The sequence below is a fragment of the Camarhynchus parvulus genome, chromosome 10 (genome assembly GCF_901933205.1).
Source record: "Camarhynchus parvulus chromosome 10, STF_HiC, whole genome shotgun sequence".
Classification (NCBI taxonomy): domain Eukaryota; kingdom Metazoa; phylum Chordata; class Aves; order Passeriformes; family Thraupidae; genus Camarhynchus; species Camarhynchus parvulus.
In genome coordinates, this window is record NC_044580.1 from 8,312,733 (window position 1) to 8,325,176 (window position 12,444).

The following is a 12,444-nucleotide window of genomic DNA, read 5'->3' on the forward strand; positions in this document are numbered from 1 at the left end:
AAGTCATTCTTCTCTCCTGTTTCCTGCTTGCTTTCAAAAGGTGCCATATTGTTGGCCTGGTACTTTGGCAGTTCGATAGGATTTGTGTACTGTGCAAAGTACAGCAGTTGCTGATGTTTCTAGTGCTTTTTCTTAGATATTTGTTACAAAGTAGATAATTAAAAACTTTTCATTTAGCTATTTTTGTAAAATGCCCTTTGGTATTGTTTCAGGGTGAGCGCTGCAGATGTGGACTTGCAATGGACGTTCTCCCAGACACCCACTGAGCATGTCTTTCCTGTTCCTAATGTTTCTCACAATGTGGCCTTGAGGGTCAGCGTCCAGTCTCTGCCCAGGCAATCCAACTACCCAGTTTTGACCTGCAGTATTCACACCAACCTTAGCTTTTACGAAAAGCAAATGCAAGAGCGAAAGTTCCATCAGCGCAGCGATCCCAGTGCTGCTCAGCAATGCAGCGCTTCCAGTCCACTACGTTTTCGTGGGAAGCAGACATGGACAATGACACCTGAAGGCCTACTTAATGGAAAAAAGATACCTGAATTTACCACATCTTTTAGAAATTTAAAACTTTATCCATCTACTGGACTGGGATCTGACTTTGGGGCGTCGCAGTCCAAAGTTCAGTGCTATAATGCCACAGCAGACAATAAGACACAGGCTCACGAAACACCAGTCAGAACTTTTAAATCCTACTCTCTGGTGGATTCCCGTGTTTCAAACAGTCATTGCTCTCATCAGCCCACAGGAGAAACCAATCCTTTGATAGGCTCTTTACTTCAAGAGCGACAAGAAGTCATTGCAAGGATCGCTCAGCACTTGATTCACTGTGATCCAGCTACTTCACCAGCTGTTGCTGGGCGTCCTTTCACCACACATGAAAACATCTCAGCTACACCAAAAGCTTTTCGGAGCACTTTCGAAGAGGAAAACTTGCCAAGGAAAAGCAAGGAAAACTCCCCTGTTCCTGCTGCCAACTTAGACAATGCAATACAGGAGGATGGTGATGAAGGCAAAAGTAGAGCAGTGCCAGAGATCACCCCGCTTGATGCCCGTGTTCCAGGGAGCCACTGTGGCCGTCAGTCAGCAGGGGAGGGTAACCCCCTGATTGATTCCCTGCTCCAGGAGCGCCAGGAGGTGATAGCAAGGATTGCCCAGCACTTGATCCATTGTGATCCAGCCACTTCCCATGTTGCTGGACGTCCATTCAAAGTGCATGAGGCTAGTCCAGTCACGTCAAAAATTTTCCGAAGTACGTACGAAGATGAAAATTTGCTGAAGAAAGGCAAGGAATCGTCTCCTGTTTCTTCTGCTAAATCAAAATTTTCTTTGTTGGAAGACAGCAGTAAATCAGGGACAAAGACACCTGATACTCCTATCAGTCCTTCTAGGTTTGATGGAGAATCGAAGACTTCTCTAAAAGTCCAAGCAAGGAGAAAATTGGTTTTAGCAAAACCCAGTGAAGCTGTCCAAAATTCATTTCATCAGACTTCAAATAAAACTTCTCATGCATTTAGTAGCATTCACATATCATCATCATGTATTAAAGAAAACAAATCTGAAATTCCAGATAAATTGGAAATACATTCTGGTTACACACAGAAAGACCAGATAACCAATAGAATTAAACAGGGTTCAAATCCCAGCAGCATTGATGAACAGATTTGCACAAATAAACTTAAAGAAAGAACAGTTGTTAGTGAGAACAATGGCACAGACAGTTGTAATAATATACAGATAGAAAAATGCAGAATACTTGAAGGTACAAAAAAAGCAACTGTGATCCCGGTGTCTGACTCTTTGCACAAAAATGAGCTCAAGTGTTTAGACAGAGACTCCAGAATACCAATTATTTATGAGCAAAATACACAACTTGTTAGTATTGAAAATTATTTAAATAAAGACCATGACAGTTTCAAAACCAAAACCAAACAAGATAAAACAAAAACTGCACATGACGAGAATGAAGACCCAACAGGCCTTGATTTTCAAAGCACTTCTCAGAAGAAACCTGCAGAAGACAATGTGGTTAAGTGTGAGCGGCAGAAGAACCCAGATGTACAGGTAAGTACATTTGGGAACAGGCAATAATTCCTCTAGCTGCCCTTTGCTACATAGCTTGTACCCTCTATCTGCTGGGGGCCAGCATGAAGAGGAATTTCAGCCTGACTTGCAGGTAGCAGTGTATTACCATTGCAGTCTTGGCCTGAAGTAACTCAGGAAAAATTTCTTCATGGAAAGGGTTAAGCATGGGAATGGACTGCCCAGGTGGTGTTCAAGAAACAATTGAACCATCCCTGGAGGTGTTCAAGAAACAATTTAGTGCCATGGCCTAGCTGACAAAGGTGACCTATCAAATGATTCTGTGCGATGGGGTAACTTGGCCGGTGGTGCCTCCCCTAAACTTGATCAGTTTAACATGGAGAAGGACTAACTGTCCTCTTCCCCTCATGGTGACAGAGTTGTGAATGACTGTTTCCATGGGCAGGGAGGCACCCTGGTTTGTAGAAATGCACCCATCTGAGTATGGAATGTCATGTGTTAGGGGCAGTCTGTGTAGCTGTAGATTGAGTCAAGGGGAATTTCTGCTGAATGTTTCATCCCATGCTAGTGTGATGTAGATCCACCTGTCAGGAGTCTTCTCCCTTACAGCAAGTGAGTGTTACCATGACAGGTCACTGAAATATCCCACTGATAAGCTCAGTAAATTTGTTTTGCTGGCAGAAAGCACCACCTCTAAAACACACAAATGCATGGAAGAAACACAATTTTCGATCCCTGGATGGAACTTCAACCAAGGCTTTTCATCCCAGAACTGGACTGCCTCTGCTTTCGAGTCCTGTAAGTTATTCTTGAAATTCTTTTAGCTGAGAAAGGGACTGTTTGTTCTTCTAATGTCTGTGCATGGCACAAAATTTGACAAAATACCTAGGTGAAGGGTGTGTATTTACTTTGTGTCACAGTGAATACTCTTTTGAGTGGAAATTAATGCTTAAATGAGAATTAACATGTAAATTAGGCTGACTGATAATTTTGGAAAAGAAAATATTAAAGGCATAGTAGTTCAATCTTGATCATATCAAGATTAACAAAAGGTGGCATTAAATTGAAAAATGGATGGAAACAATGCTTTCTTTGGTGCTATTTTAGAGCACAAAAGAAAGCATTTTGAAGATCAGTGTTTTAAGTGTAACTTAACATTTTGTCTTGTAGGGAATTTTGTGTTCCTTTTTAACACCTGATTGCCCATTATTCCAAAGCCTTTGTTTCTGTGAACAGTTTGTACTGTATATTCTTCAGTAACCAGAGGTGTCATGGAATGACTTAGTGAACAAAGCTGCTGTGATAAGGCAGACACTGGGGAAGTGTTGCAGTTCTTGGTAGGTTGTCTGGAGTTTTAAAAAACCAGGCAGTTCCTATTAAAGCTACTGAAGTAGCAATGTCCTGTAATCAACACACGGGATGCTTTATTCTTCCTTGCCTGTAAAGGCTGTCATATTTTCAGGGAAATTGGATGGAAATTGTTACAGCCTGTTTATTAGTAATGTTCTGTCCTGTTCCAAAGAGACATCAGCTTCCTGAATGTCTTTATTGAAACACTTCCTGTTAATCAGAATTTACAGTCTCATCATTAATAATCCTACAACTTTCTTCACTAAGTTTAAAATGTATAGGAATTACATTCTCTGCTCTGTTTTTGTAGTTTTATAATGTAATGAAAATTCTTGGCAAAATGTGCTTACTTGGCAAAATTGTCTGTGGTAGCAGTTCAGTTTTCAAATTACCATCTTCTTTCCTTGTTGAGGTTCCTCAAAGGAAAACACAGTCTGGGTGCTTTGATCTGGATTCATCATTGTTGAAATGTCTGTCTGCAAGAAGGTATGTTTTATTTACCAGAAACATTGAGATTTTTGAGGGAGGCTTAATGTGTATATATATATTTATATGCAAAATCAAAGCATGTTAGCAAAGACAAAAAATGCTTTCAAAAGAATCGTTATTTTGATACAAGGCTCAGCAGCTGAGTTGCCCTGGGAGTTTCCAGGTTAGCACAGTTCTGGGACATAGCCATGAAATGAAAACTGCTGGCAGAATGAATTCTGTCCCATGCAGGGGTAGATATGCTGTCAGATACACTTGAGTTTTCAGAGTTTTCAGAGATACACTTGAGTTTTCATAAGCTAGTAATTGTTGATTCTCCTTCAAACCAATGTTATTTTTGTGTTGTATTTTGTTCTTAGTGTTGAACATGTTAAGCATTTTGTCTTCACTTGTTCAGAGAACCAGACTTTTAAAAAGGGCCAATCATAACCTTTCATACACTAATACATCTAACATAAACAGCTTTTGATATGGTAGTTTGGTGTTGGAAATATGAGATATATCTCATATCTCATATGAGAATATGAGAAAAAAGTACCCACATACAAGAGAAAATATGATATTTTGATTCCTGCAAATGGAGCTAAAGAACAATTTTTTATTGTCTTTATCCCTTGTAATGTAAAGCTGGTAAAAATATTTTTTCAGTCAACTAGAAAATGTTCTGCTAAAGTATTAATAAGCAATGTTCAACTGTTACTTCTTTAGAACAACATTTTGTAGTACAGTAAGTAAATTATTCTTTCTAGAGCTGTTTATACCCAGAAGACAAAAGCAAACGTGTTTATATTTATTCTGTCTTTTTTTAATAGCCCACAACAATGTATAAACAAAGACAGTGATCCAGACAGCCATGGGAAACCATTTCTAAGTTCTAGTGCTCCCCCAGTAACAAGTCTGAGCCTTCTGGGAAACTTTGAGGTATTGCCTATTCTCTAGAATTCTTGTGGTATTTTTACTCTTCTGTACTGCTTTTAAAAGTATATTACTGTGAACAATTCCAGCACTATTAGAATGTAAAAGTTCCTGACTGAATTGAATAAAATTTGTTTTCATTTCCAGCTGTAAAGGCACTTATTTCATGCCCCAGACATTTTCGGTCTCAGAGAATCAAATACAATGAGTTGCTTAAGCTTTTGTTTCCCACTACGGTCAAGTTAGAAGATGTTCTGTTGCCATAAATGAGATTTAATAACCTGTAATTGTTCAGGTTTATAATGTACTTACCTAGAAAAAAGGATTTACATTTTCACTCCTAAAGTCTACTTAGTATGTCACAAAAACTGGATTAAATCAGTGTGTTAAACAGAATGTGTTTGAAGTGTAGGCTCCAGCTCTTCACTTCATATAGCAATAACAGCAAGCATTAGCCAGTGCATTAAAGGGTTATACTGTACTGTCTTGTGAAGTACAGAGTTGAATTTGTTAGGGAAGGTTACATAATCTAGGTTAATTAATTTTTTTCAGATAGTATATGTTGAAAATCAAGCATAGATCCTGCTGCAATCAAGTTCTCTTTGAGCTTTTGCACTTATTTCCTGGTTACAGAATTTATGACAGAAATTATACTCTGTTTTACTTGAGGTGATCCCAAGCTAAGCTGTGTGTGTTTTGTTTTTCAGGAATCTGTCCTGAATTTCCGCCTGGACCCGCTGGGTGTTGTGGAGGGTTTCACAGCAGAGGTGGGAGCAAGTGGAGTCTTTTGTCCCACGCACATGACTCTGCCAGTTGAGGTGTCATTCTACAGCGTTTCAGATGACAATGCTCCCTCTCCTTACATGGTAAATGTGTGGTTGGATTTATTTTAAATAAGTTCTGATATGTGGAGGTGAAGAGCAAGAGCTTGGTGAGTAGAGGGTTCAGAAAGTAAAGATTTGCAGGGATCTGGCTTGTTTTCAACTGCCTGTGACAGAGTTCTCCTGTCCTCCTTCCTTTCCCTAACTAGTGCTTTTCCTTCTACTTCTCTGCCCCACCATTCAGCTGTTCTCATCTTGGGATATTGAATGGATTTATCTCCCCTCACACTGCAGTGATCAACCCTCAACATCTCTTTTTATCCATCTAACTTAAAATAGCAGTGAGGCAATAGCTGGACTTAACAGGATACATTTTGTTGTCCCAACAAGCAGCTGCTCTGGGCAACTAACCACTCTGCAGAGTGGCTTAGGTGCAGGCCAGGGGGCTGATGGAGACCTTAGCCTTGGAAGTTACTCAGCCCTTCCTTTTAAAGCAGATACTGCCTGGGCTGTGGTGACACTCAGCACCCTCACAGGTGCATGGTTTGCTGATGTTTGCAGCCATGCAGTGTTTGTGTTCTCAGTCTCTGGGTGCTAATTCTGTTCCACATGGGATTTGCATGTCTCAAAGTGCTCCTCTGTAAAAAGAAAATAGTGTCTTGTATGCTGGCATTGAATCAGAGGCTGGATTTGTTCTGAATGCCTGTTAAGGAACCTTAATTTTACGTAGGTAACAGGTCCAATTTTTAGAGATTTTTGTATGTGTACGTCTATCTAATATACAGTAAAGGGTTTGTTTAAACGTGGAAGTCAAGCAATGAACATCTGAGTATTCCATTATTTAGATTTAAATTTTAAATTCATAGCAGTTACCATTTCTGACCTTCTGTTTTGGAAAGTATTTAGAAAATAAAATTGCTTAGAGTTTAAGTAATGGCTTTGAGTTTAAACTTGTATATGTTTTAACCACTGCAAAAAGTATCCATTCTTTTGCTTTCATCTTTCTAGATTATTTCATGTGATTTTCTAGGAGGTGAAGGGATTCTCAGGCTCCTTAAATGGTTAAAAGTAGCATTGCTTATTTTCCTAGCTGGGTTTCATTGTTTCAGGCTTTTCCACATGCTATTTCCAAATATGCTATTATGGCTGAGTCTCGCAGGATTAATGCAGCATTTGTGTAGTGCCTCCATCATCAGAAACATTGTTTCTGTTTGTACAGCTAGTTTCTCTGCTGTGGGGTCCGTTTCTGGTTGTTGTTTGGTTTGGGTTTGTGAAGCCCTGTGCAGCCCTGGTGCCCTGCAGGGTGCCCAGACGTGTGGCAGTGCCCCCAGCGCGGCCTTGGCAGTCACAGCGCCTGCGGGGCTGCTCTGTGCATCACAGCTGGTACAAAAGCAGATGTCATCCTTCCTAAGGTTTGGATTAGAATGGAAGATTAAGTGCATCTGCTGCCTTTGAAAAGCAAAAATGAGTTCTGTGAGATTTGGAGTATTATCGGTGCAATTGTAGGTGATATAGAAATGGAAAGGAGGGGACAAATGTTTCGGTTTAACCTCCCAGCTGCTTTGAAAAGAAAGCTCTGTTTTGTCCTAGCTCCCTGATGTGGAGAAGATGTGGAAACTTGAATCTTGTTTCAAGAGGAGAATGTACCTCTTATTGCACAGCTTTTAATGGTCTGCCAAAGTATCTTTAATGCCCTACTGTTGATTTTTTAACTGCATAGTTTAAATGTATTGCCTTCTCTATTTTTAGTTTTTATAAATTACTGATTATGTTTCAAATTAATGCAATTACATGACTAGAACATTTTGATTTGTTTATCTCTGTGACCTAAATATGGGTTTTGTTTTTGTAGGGTGTAATTACTTTAGAGTCCCTTGGTAAAAGGGGTTATCGGGTACCGCCTTCAGGAACAATACAAGTGGTACGTACTCAGCAGATAAGTGTCTTGAAACCACTAATATCCAGAAAGTCATGCACAGATGAGTTTATTGGAGATGAGCATGAAGCTAGCAGTGGAAATATGCATCTCAGTAGGTACTGTAGTAATTCAAAGTAGAAATCTGTGTGGGGCAAAAAAGATTCCCAATCTTTGAACACTTCTGTGCTCTGAGGAGTCTTACAATCAGTTCCAGGAGATTTGGAATACCTGGGGACACTGTGGCTTTGAAAAAGTGAGGGGGAAGTAATTAGGCCACAGTCCAAATCCTGAAATTCTTCTAAAGCAATTAAGATTGAATAATTGTATCTACTTTTTGTAATATTTTAACACCACCTTTACTTTTGTAATAAAAAGTAAATCACAGTCATTGCTTAGAACCAGTGAACTGACTCTTTCTTTTAAGAACCCAGTCCAAGATAACACATTCATAATTTCAGGTTTAAAAGCGGAGCCCACCACTGTGCTTCCTGCGAGTGTATTGTGTCTGGAAAACAGTGTAGACAAAAAGCTGACTGGAAAAATAAACAAAAACGGGAATGCTGATTAGCAAAGTAAGAGTAGTCATATACTAGTGTTTCATTCAGATTAGATTGTGTTTAGCATTATAATTATAATATAATTCAAATGGGAATTGCTGGTAGCTGAAGTGTTGAAAACCAGAAAGGCTTCACAATGTCTCTACATAAACGTTTCTGTATGGCACAGAAACAAAGTGCATAGATAACTATTTTGACAGATAAGTTTGGGTTAGATTTGTTTTTGGTTTTTTTTAAATTTGTCATCTCTAAAGAGTATTGTATTGAACTGTTTGTCTTTTCAGACCTTATTTAACCCTAACAAAACTGTGGTGAAGATGTTTGTGGTGATCTATGACTTGAGAGAAATGCCAGCTAATCATCAAACATTCCTACGGCAAAGAACTTTTTCTGTTCCTGTGAGACGAGAAATCAAGAGAACTGTCAATAAAGAAAACAGTCACCAGACTGAAGAAAGGCTACTACGCTACCTCATACATCTGAGGTAAGCTCCTTGAAGTTAAACCACCAAAATAAAACAAAAAACCCCCATCAAACCCAAGCCAAAACCACAAAAAAATATCTTCCAAAATTTAAGTCGTAATTTCTTTCCCAGCCAGCCTTTCTGTATACAGAAATAAGAAAGAATGAAAAGAAAAAAATTAAAAAAAGAATGCTAACTTTGTCTTTAAGCTAGACAGTAGAGGAAGAAGTGGCAATAAATAATTTGGGTTGTCTTGGGAGAAACAAAGTTGAAATATAACACAAAGCTCTCTCTTGGCATTAAAGTATTTTGTAGAGCATTAAAAAGCTTAAACCTTTTCTTAGCGAGAGAGAAGTTGTTCTGGCTGAATCAATGCACTTTTTTTGAGGTTACGGGAAATAGGGAAAGTGGGTGTTACATGGGCAAAAGCCAAAACTAAGGATCACTGAAAGGAAGGTGTGCTTCACATGTGCCTCTTCACCAGAATAGCTTGTAACATGAAAAATGGTCTGAGCTACTCCTAAAAATACAGTGTTTAGTGGCAAAAATGTAAATGCCTGTTTCATGATGCAATACTGGTGATGATACCTTTCACTTTATAAAATATTCACTCAATCTTCCTTAAATGATTTACAAAGCGCTGCCTGGAAGTAGACACTGTGCTGCTGCTCTTGGGGTGTTCTGGAAACTGCAGTTGGAAACAAAGGGGAATGATAGATATACTCTGTCCTCCTGCAGTTTGCAGACTTTTTGTGTGTGCTTTTTTAGTAAGAAATGTCTGTACACACAGACCCAGTGCTTTCACTGCAGCACTTGGAAACCCACCAGCAGCTGACATTCTGAAGTGAGCAAGCACAACAAAATCAAATATCTTACACTTCTCTGTTGTTTTACAATTATTTCTGGTGGATATTATTTTTCCTATTTAGTGGCATTGATTTCTATCCCACAGACGTTTCAAACACAACCTTGTCTAGAACAGTGACTCTAAGCCAGACTCTCCCATTAAATGGAAGTTGACAGTCATAAAAAGTGTGTTGGTTTACTGGAGTGTGAAAATAGAGTCATGAGAAGGCTGTTGAACTGTGTTTCCATTCTGAAGTTCAGCCTGGATCAGCCTTTCAGGCCACACTGACTTGCAAGGTCTAACCTAACCACCTTCTAAAATTTTTCTTTTGGGGCAAATTCTGAAAAAGTGTGTAGCCCCAATGGAAGGCTCTGTTCAGGTGTAATATTGGTCTGCCTATGCAGAGGAACTGGGGACAGGCCTTGGCTGCAGGGTGGGTAAAATCTGTGGCCAGCTGGGTCTGGCATGCCTGCATGAAGAGTAGTGGTCTTGTGTCCCCTTTCAGTTTCTACTTTAATGTTATTTGTAAATTTAATACTGACATAATCAAGAATTACTTTTATTTGAAGGCAAACCTGCTTTCTGTTCTCTCATCTGTTACAGCTGGAAGTATTTTTTAAGAGTTTCCTATATTTGATACCTGCTGAGAGACAGAAATGTTGCAGTTCTGATTTGAAATATCTGTACAATTCAGCTCAGCTTTCAGACCTCTGGTAGGGAGCAGTTTGTGGGTTTATGATGTGTAATTGGAAATGCATCCATTTCTGATGGGAAAACCAAAATCATAATTATGATGCTCAACTGCTTACTTTGGAAAGTGAAAAAATACAGAGTATGCCACAAGTTTTTTCTTCAGTGATAAGCCCAAGCTTTGGGTCCTTTCTCATAATGTAAGAATGGCAGAACTCCTTCAAATAGTAAAGTAGCTTATGTTGATCTGTCTTGTGTTTTATTATACTGAGCACTTAGGGTCTTACAAAAGACTCAGTTGTCCATTTAGTAACCTTCTTTACTAAATATGGATTTTAATTAGGAGGGCTTAAAAAATCTTAGTAGTATATTAGTTTGTGTAAGTTGGTTTTAAAGCTTTATTTTTAAAAGCAGCAAAGTTTCCTCAAGCCTGCTTTACTGAAAAGTTATGCAAACCTAAAAAGTTTTAACTATTCAGATTTCTTTTTGTTTGTAGCTCAAGTTGACTTAGAACAGCCTTTCAGTTCTAGTTGCAGTAGTCATTGAGCACAAGCATCTTAGGCTTATGTATTGAAATTTTGTTTAAAAAAACAAATGAAGTCACCACCAGTGAGCTGCATTGTGGTCACATCTGCTTGCAGGCCTTAATCACAGTTGTCAGCACTCACATTATGAAAGCTCCTTTTCAAGTGGTAATTCAGCAAAAACGCTTGCATAGGTCTGGAGCTTAACATTGGCGGCCAGATTTTCTACAACAGTCTTTAAAGTGTCAGATTTATTGTGTGAGCAGCTTCTGCATGCAGTTCTGTATGGCTGAGGCTCTGTTCAATATGCCATCAGACTGTACTTGTACCCACAGCTACAGGATTGAGACACCAAATGTAGCTTGCACACACAGCAGAGCTTTATTCGTTATTAAAAACCCCCCAAGAGTTGCACCTGCAGTTTAAGTTGGTTTTTGAAGATGCTTTAGGGATAAATTTTTTGTTGCATGTGAAGCAATGACTTTTTGTCTTGTAATTAAATGTACTTGAGCATATGAGCTGTGAGCTCAGCTCTGCTTGTGCCTCGTTTCTGCCTGGCGTTGTGGGGATGATGACCATCTGTGGGTTTCTAGGTCACGTTCTGGCACCCTTGTAAAAAGTAATTAAACAGCTAACCTGCCCACAGCTCAGCATTTTTCAAGATTTTAAAGCTTGGTCAACAGCCTTAGTTACTGACACAATGCCAGGAATTGCATGGAGCATAGTTGCTGTTGCCTAACAGCTAAACAGGGGTTGTTACTGAGGGCTCAGTGGAGGGTAAACCTGAAACTGGTTGTTAAAAGTAGTGATTCCTCAAGGTGTTGAGAAACTTTTTTAAAATACTGTCCTAATGTGACATACATCTTCATTGGTGGAAGCTGAAGATACCTGCTATTACTGATTTACTAACTGCTTTTGATCTTTCTGGTCTCTCAGCATTCTTTCTTATCTGGAAATTGTTATCCTTGTCCTAATGCTTTTACTTACAGATTTTATAGGTTGTGTTGTGTAGTCTGTTTCACTTACAAAACACATCTTGCTACATATGTTTTCATAATTATCCTGCTTTTCAGGATTATTCTGTTTCCATGAATTACTCTGTTCTTTGTGAATTGTGATGGCCTATAAAATACATATAGGGAGTTTGTGCTCGTATTTGTCATTTCTTCAGTAAAGTTCCTCTGCCAGACTTTCTAGCATCTGATATTTGTGTGTTTAATTATTCCTGTATTTGTCTGTTGTTACTGTTCCTAAGACGCCATCTGTCAGAGACCTTGGTTGTGTTGGGATTTTAAAATTTCTTTACACAAAACTACTGGAGCTGCCACAGCTCCAGAGTCAGTCTCATGCTGGCCACTCCATCACCACCCTGCAAGGATGTAGGGAATGCTTGTCTTGATTATTCGAATGTATTTGCATGTATAAAAAGCAACATTTCTAAATCCCAATTACTAGGGTAGACCTGTCTAAAAGAAAAAAAAATACATAGATAAGGGATGCAGAGATGAGAAGAATCCCTTGAACTTTGCTACTGTCTCATCCTTCAATCTTTCTGAAATGTCATGCTCAGAAAAGTCATGTTGCAGGGAACCACTATTTACTGAGCAAAGGGAGTCTTGCAGGATTATCACTCATAGAAAAGAGCAAGCTTGAGAAGTTTAAAAATAGACCATGCTAATAATTCTTTTGAAAGATCTATGTGTGAAATGGGAGTTGACATCTGTTTTATGATGGTGCTTTGATAACTAGATCTATAGGAATTAATTTCAATCATACTTTTGCTGCAATAGACCTTTCACTAATTTTTTTCCTTTTAAAATGTGTTATGAG

General features: G+C 38.9%; 1 protein-coding gene across 1 annotated transcript in view; it reads left to right on the forward strand.

Moving 5' to 3' along the window:
* Positions 1–12,444, forward strand: part of FAM214A (family with sequence similarity 214 member A) — a 48,089-nt gene that overhangs the window by 32,898 nt on the left and 2,747 nt on the right. The window contains exons 5-11 of the mRNA XM_030955050.1: positions 213–2,061; positions 2,722–2,838; positions 3,803–3,876; positions 4,692–4,800; positions 5,502–5,660; positions 7,468–7,536; positions 8,375–8,574. Coding sequence (XP_030810910.1) covers positions 213–2,061; positions 2,722–2,838; positions 3,803–3,876; positions 4,692–4,800; positions 5,502–5,660; positions 7,468–7,536; positions 8,375–8,574 — 2,577 coding nt within the window. The remainder of the gene's footprint in view (positions 1–212; positions 2,062–2,721; positions 2,839–3,802; positions 3,877–4,691; positions 4,801–5,501; positions 5,661–7,467; positions 7,537–8,374; positions 8,575–12,444) is intronic.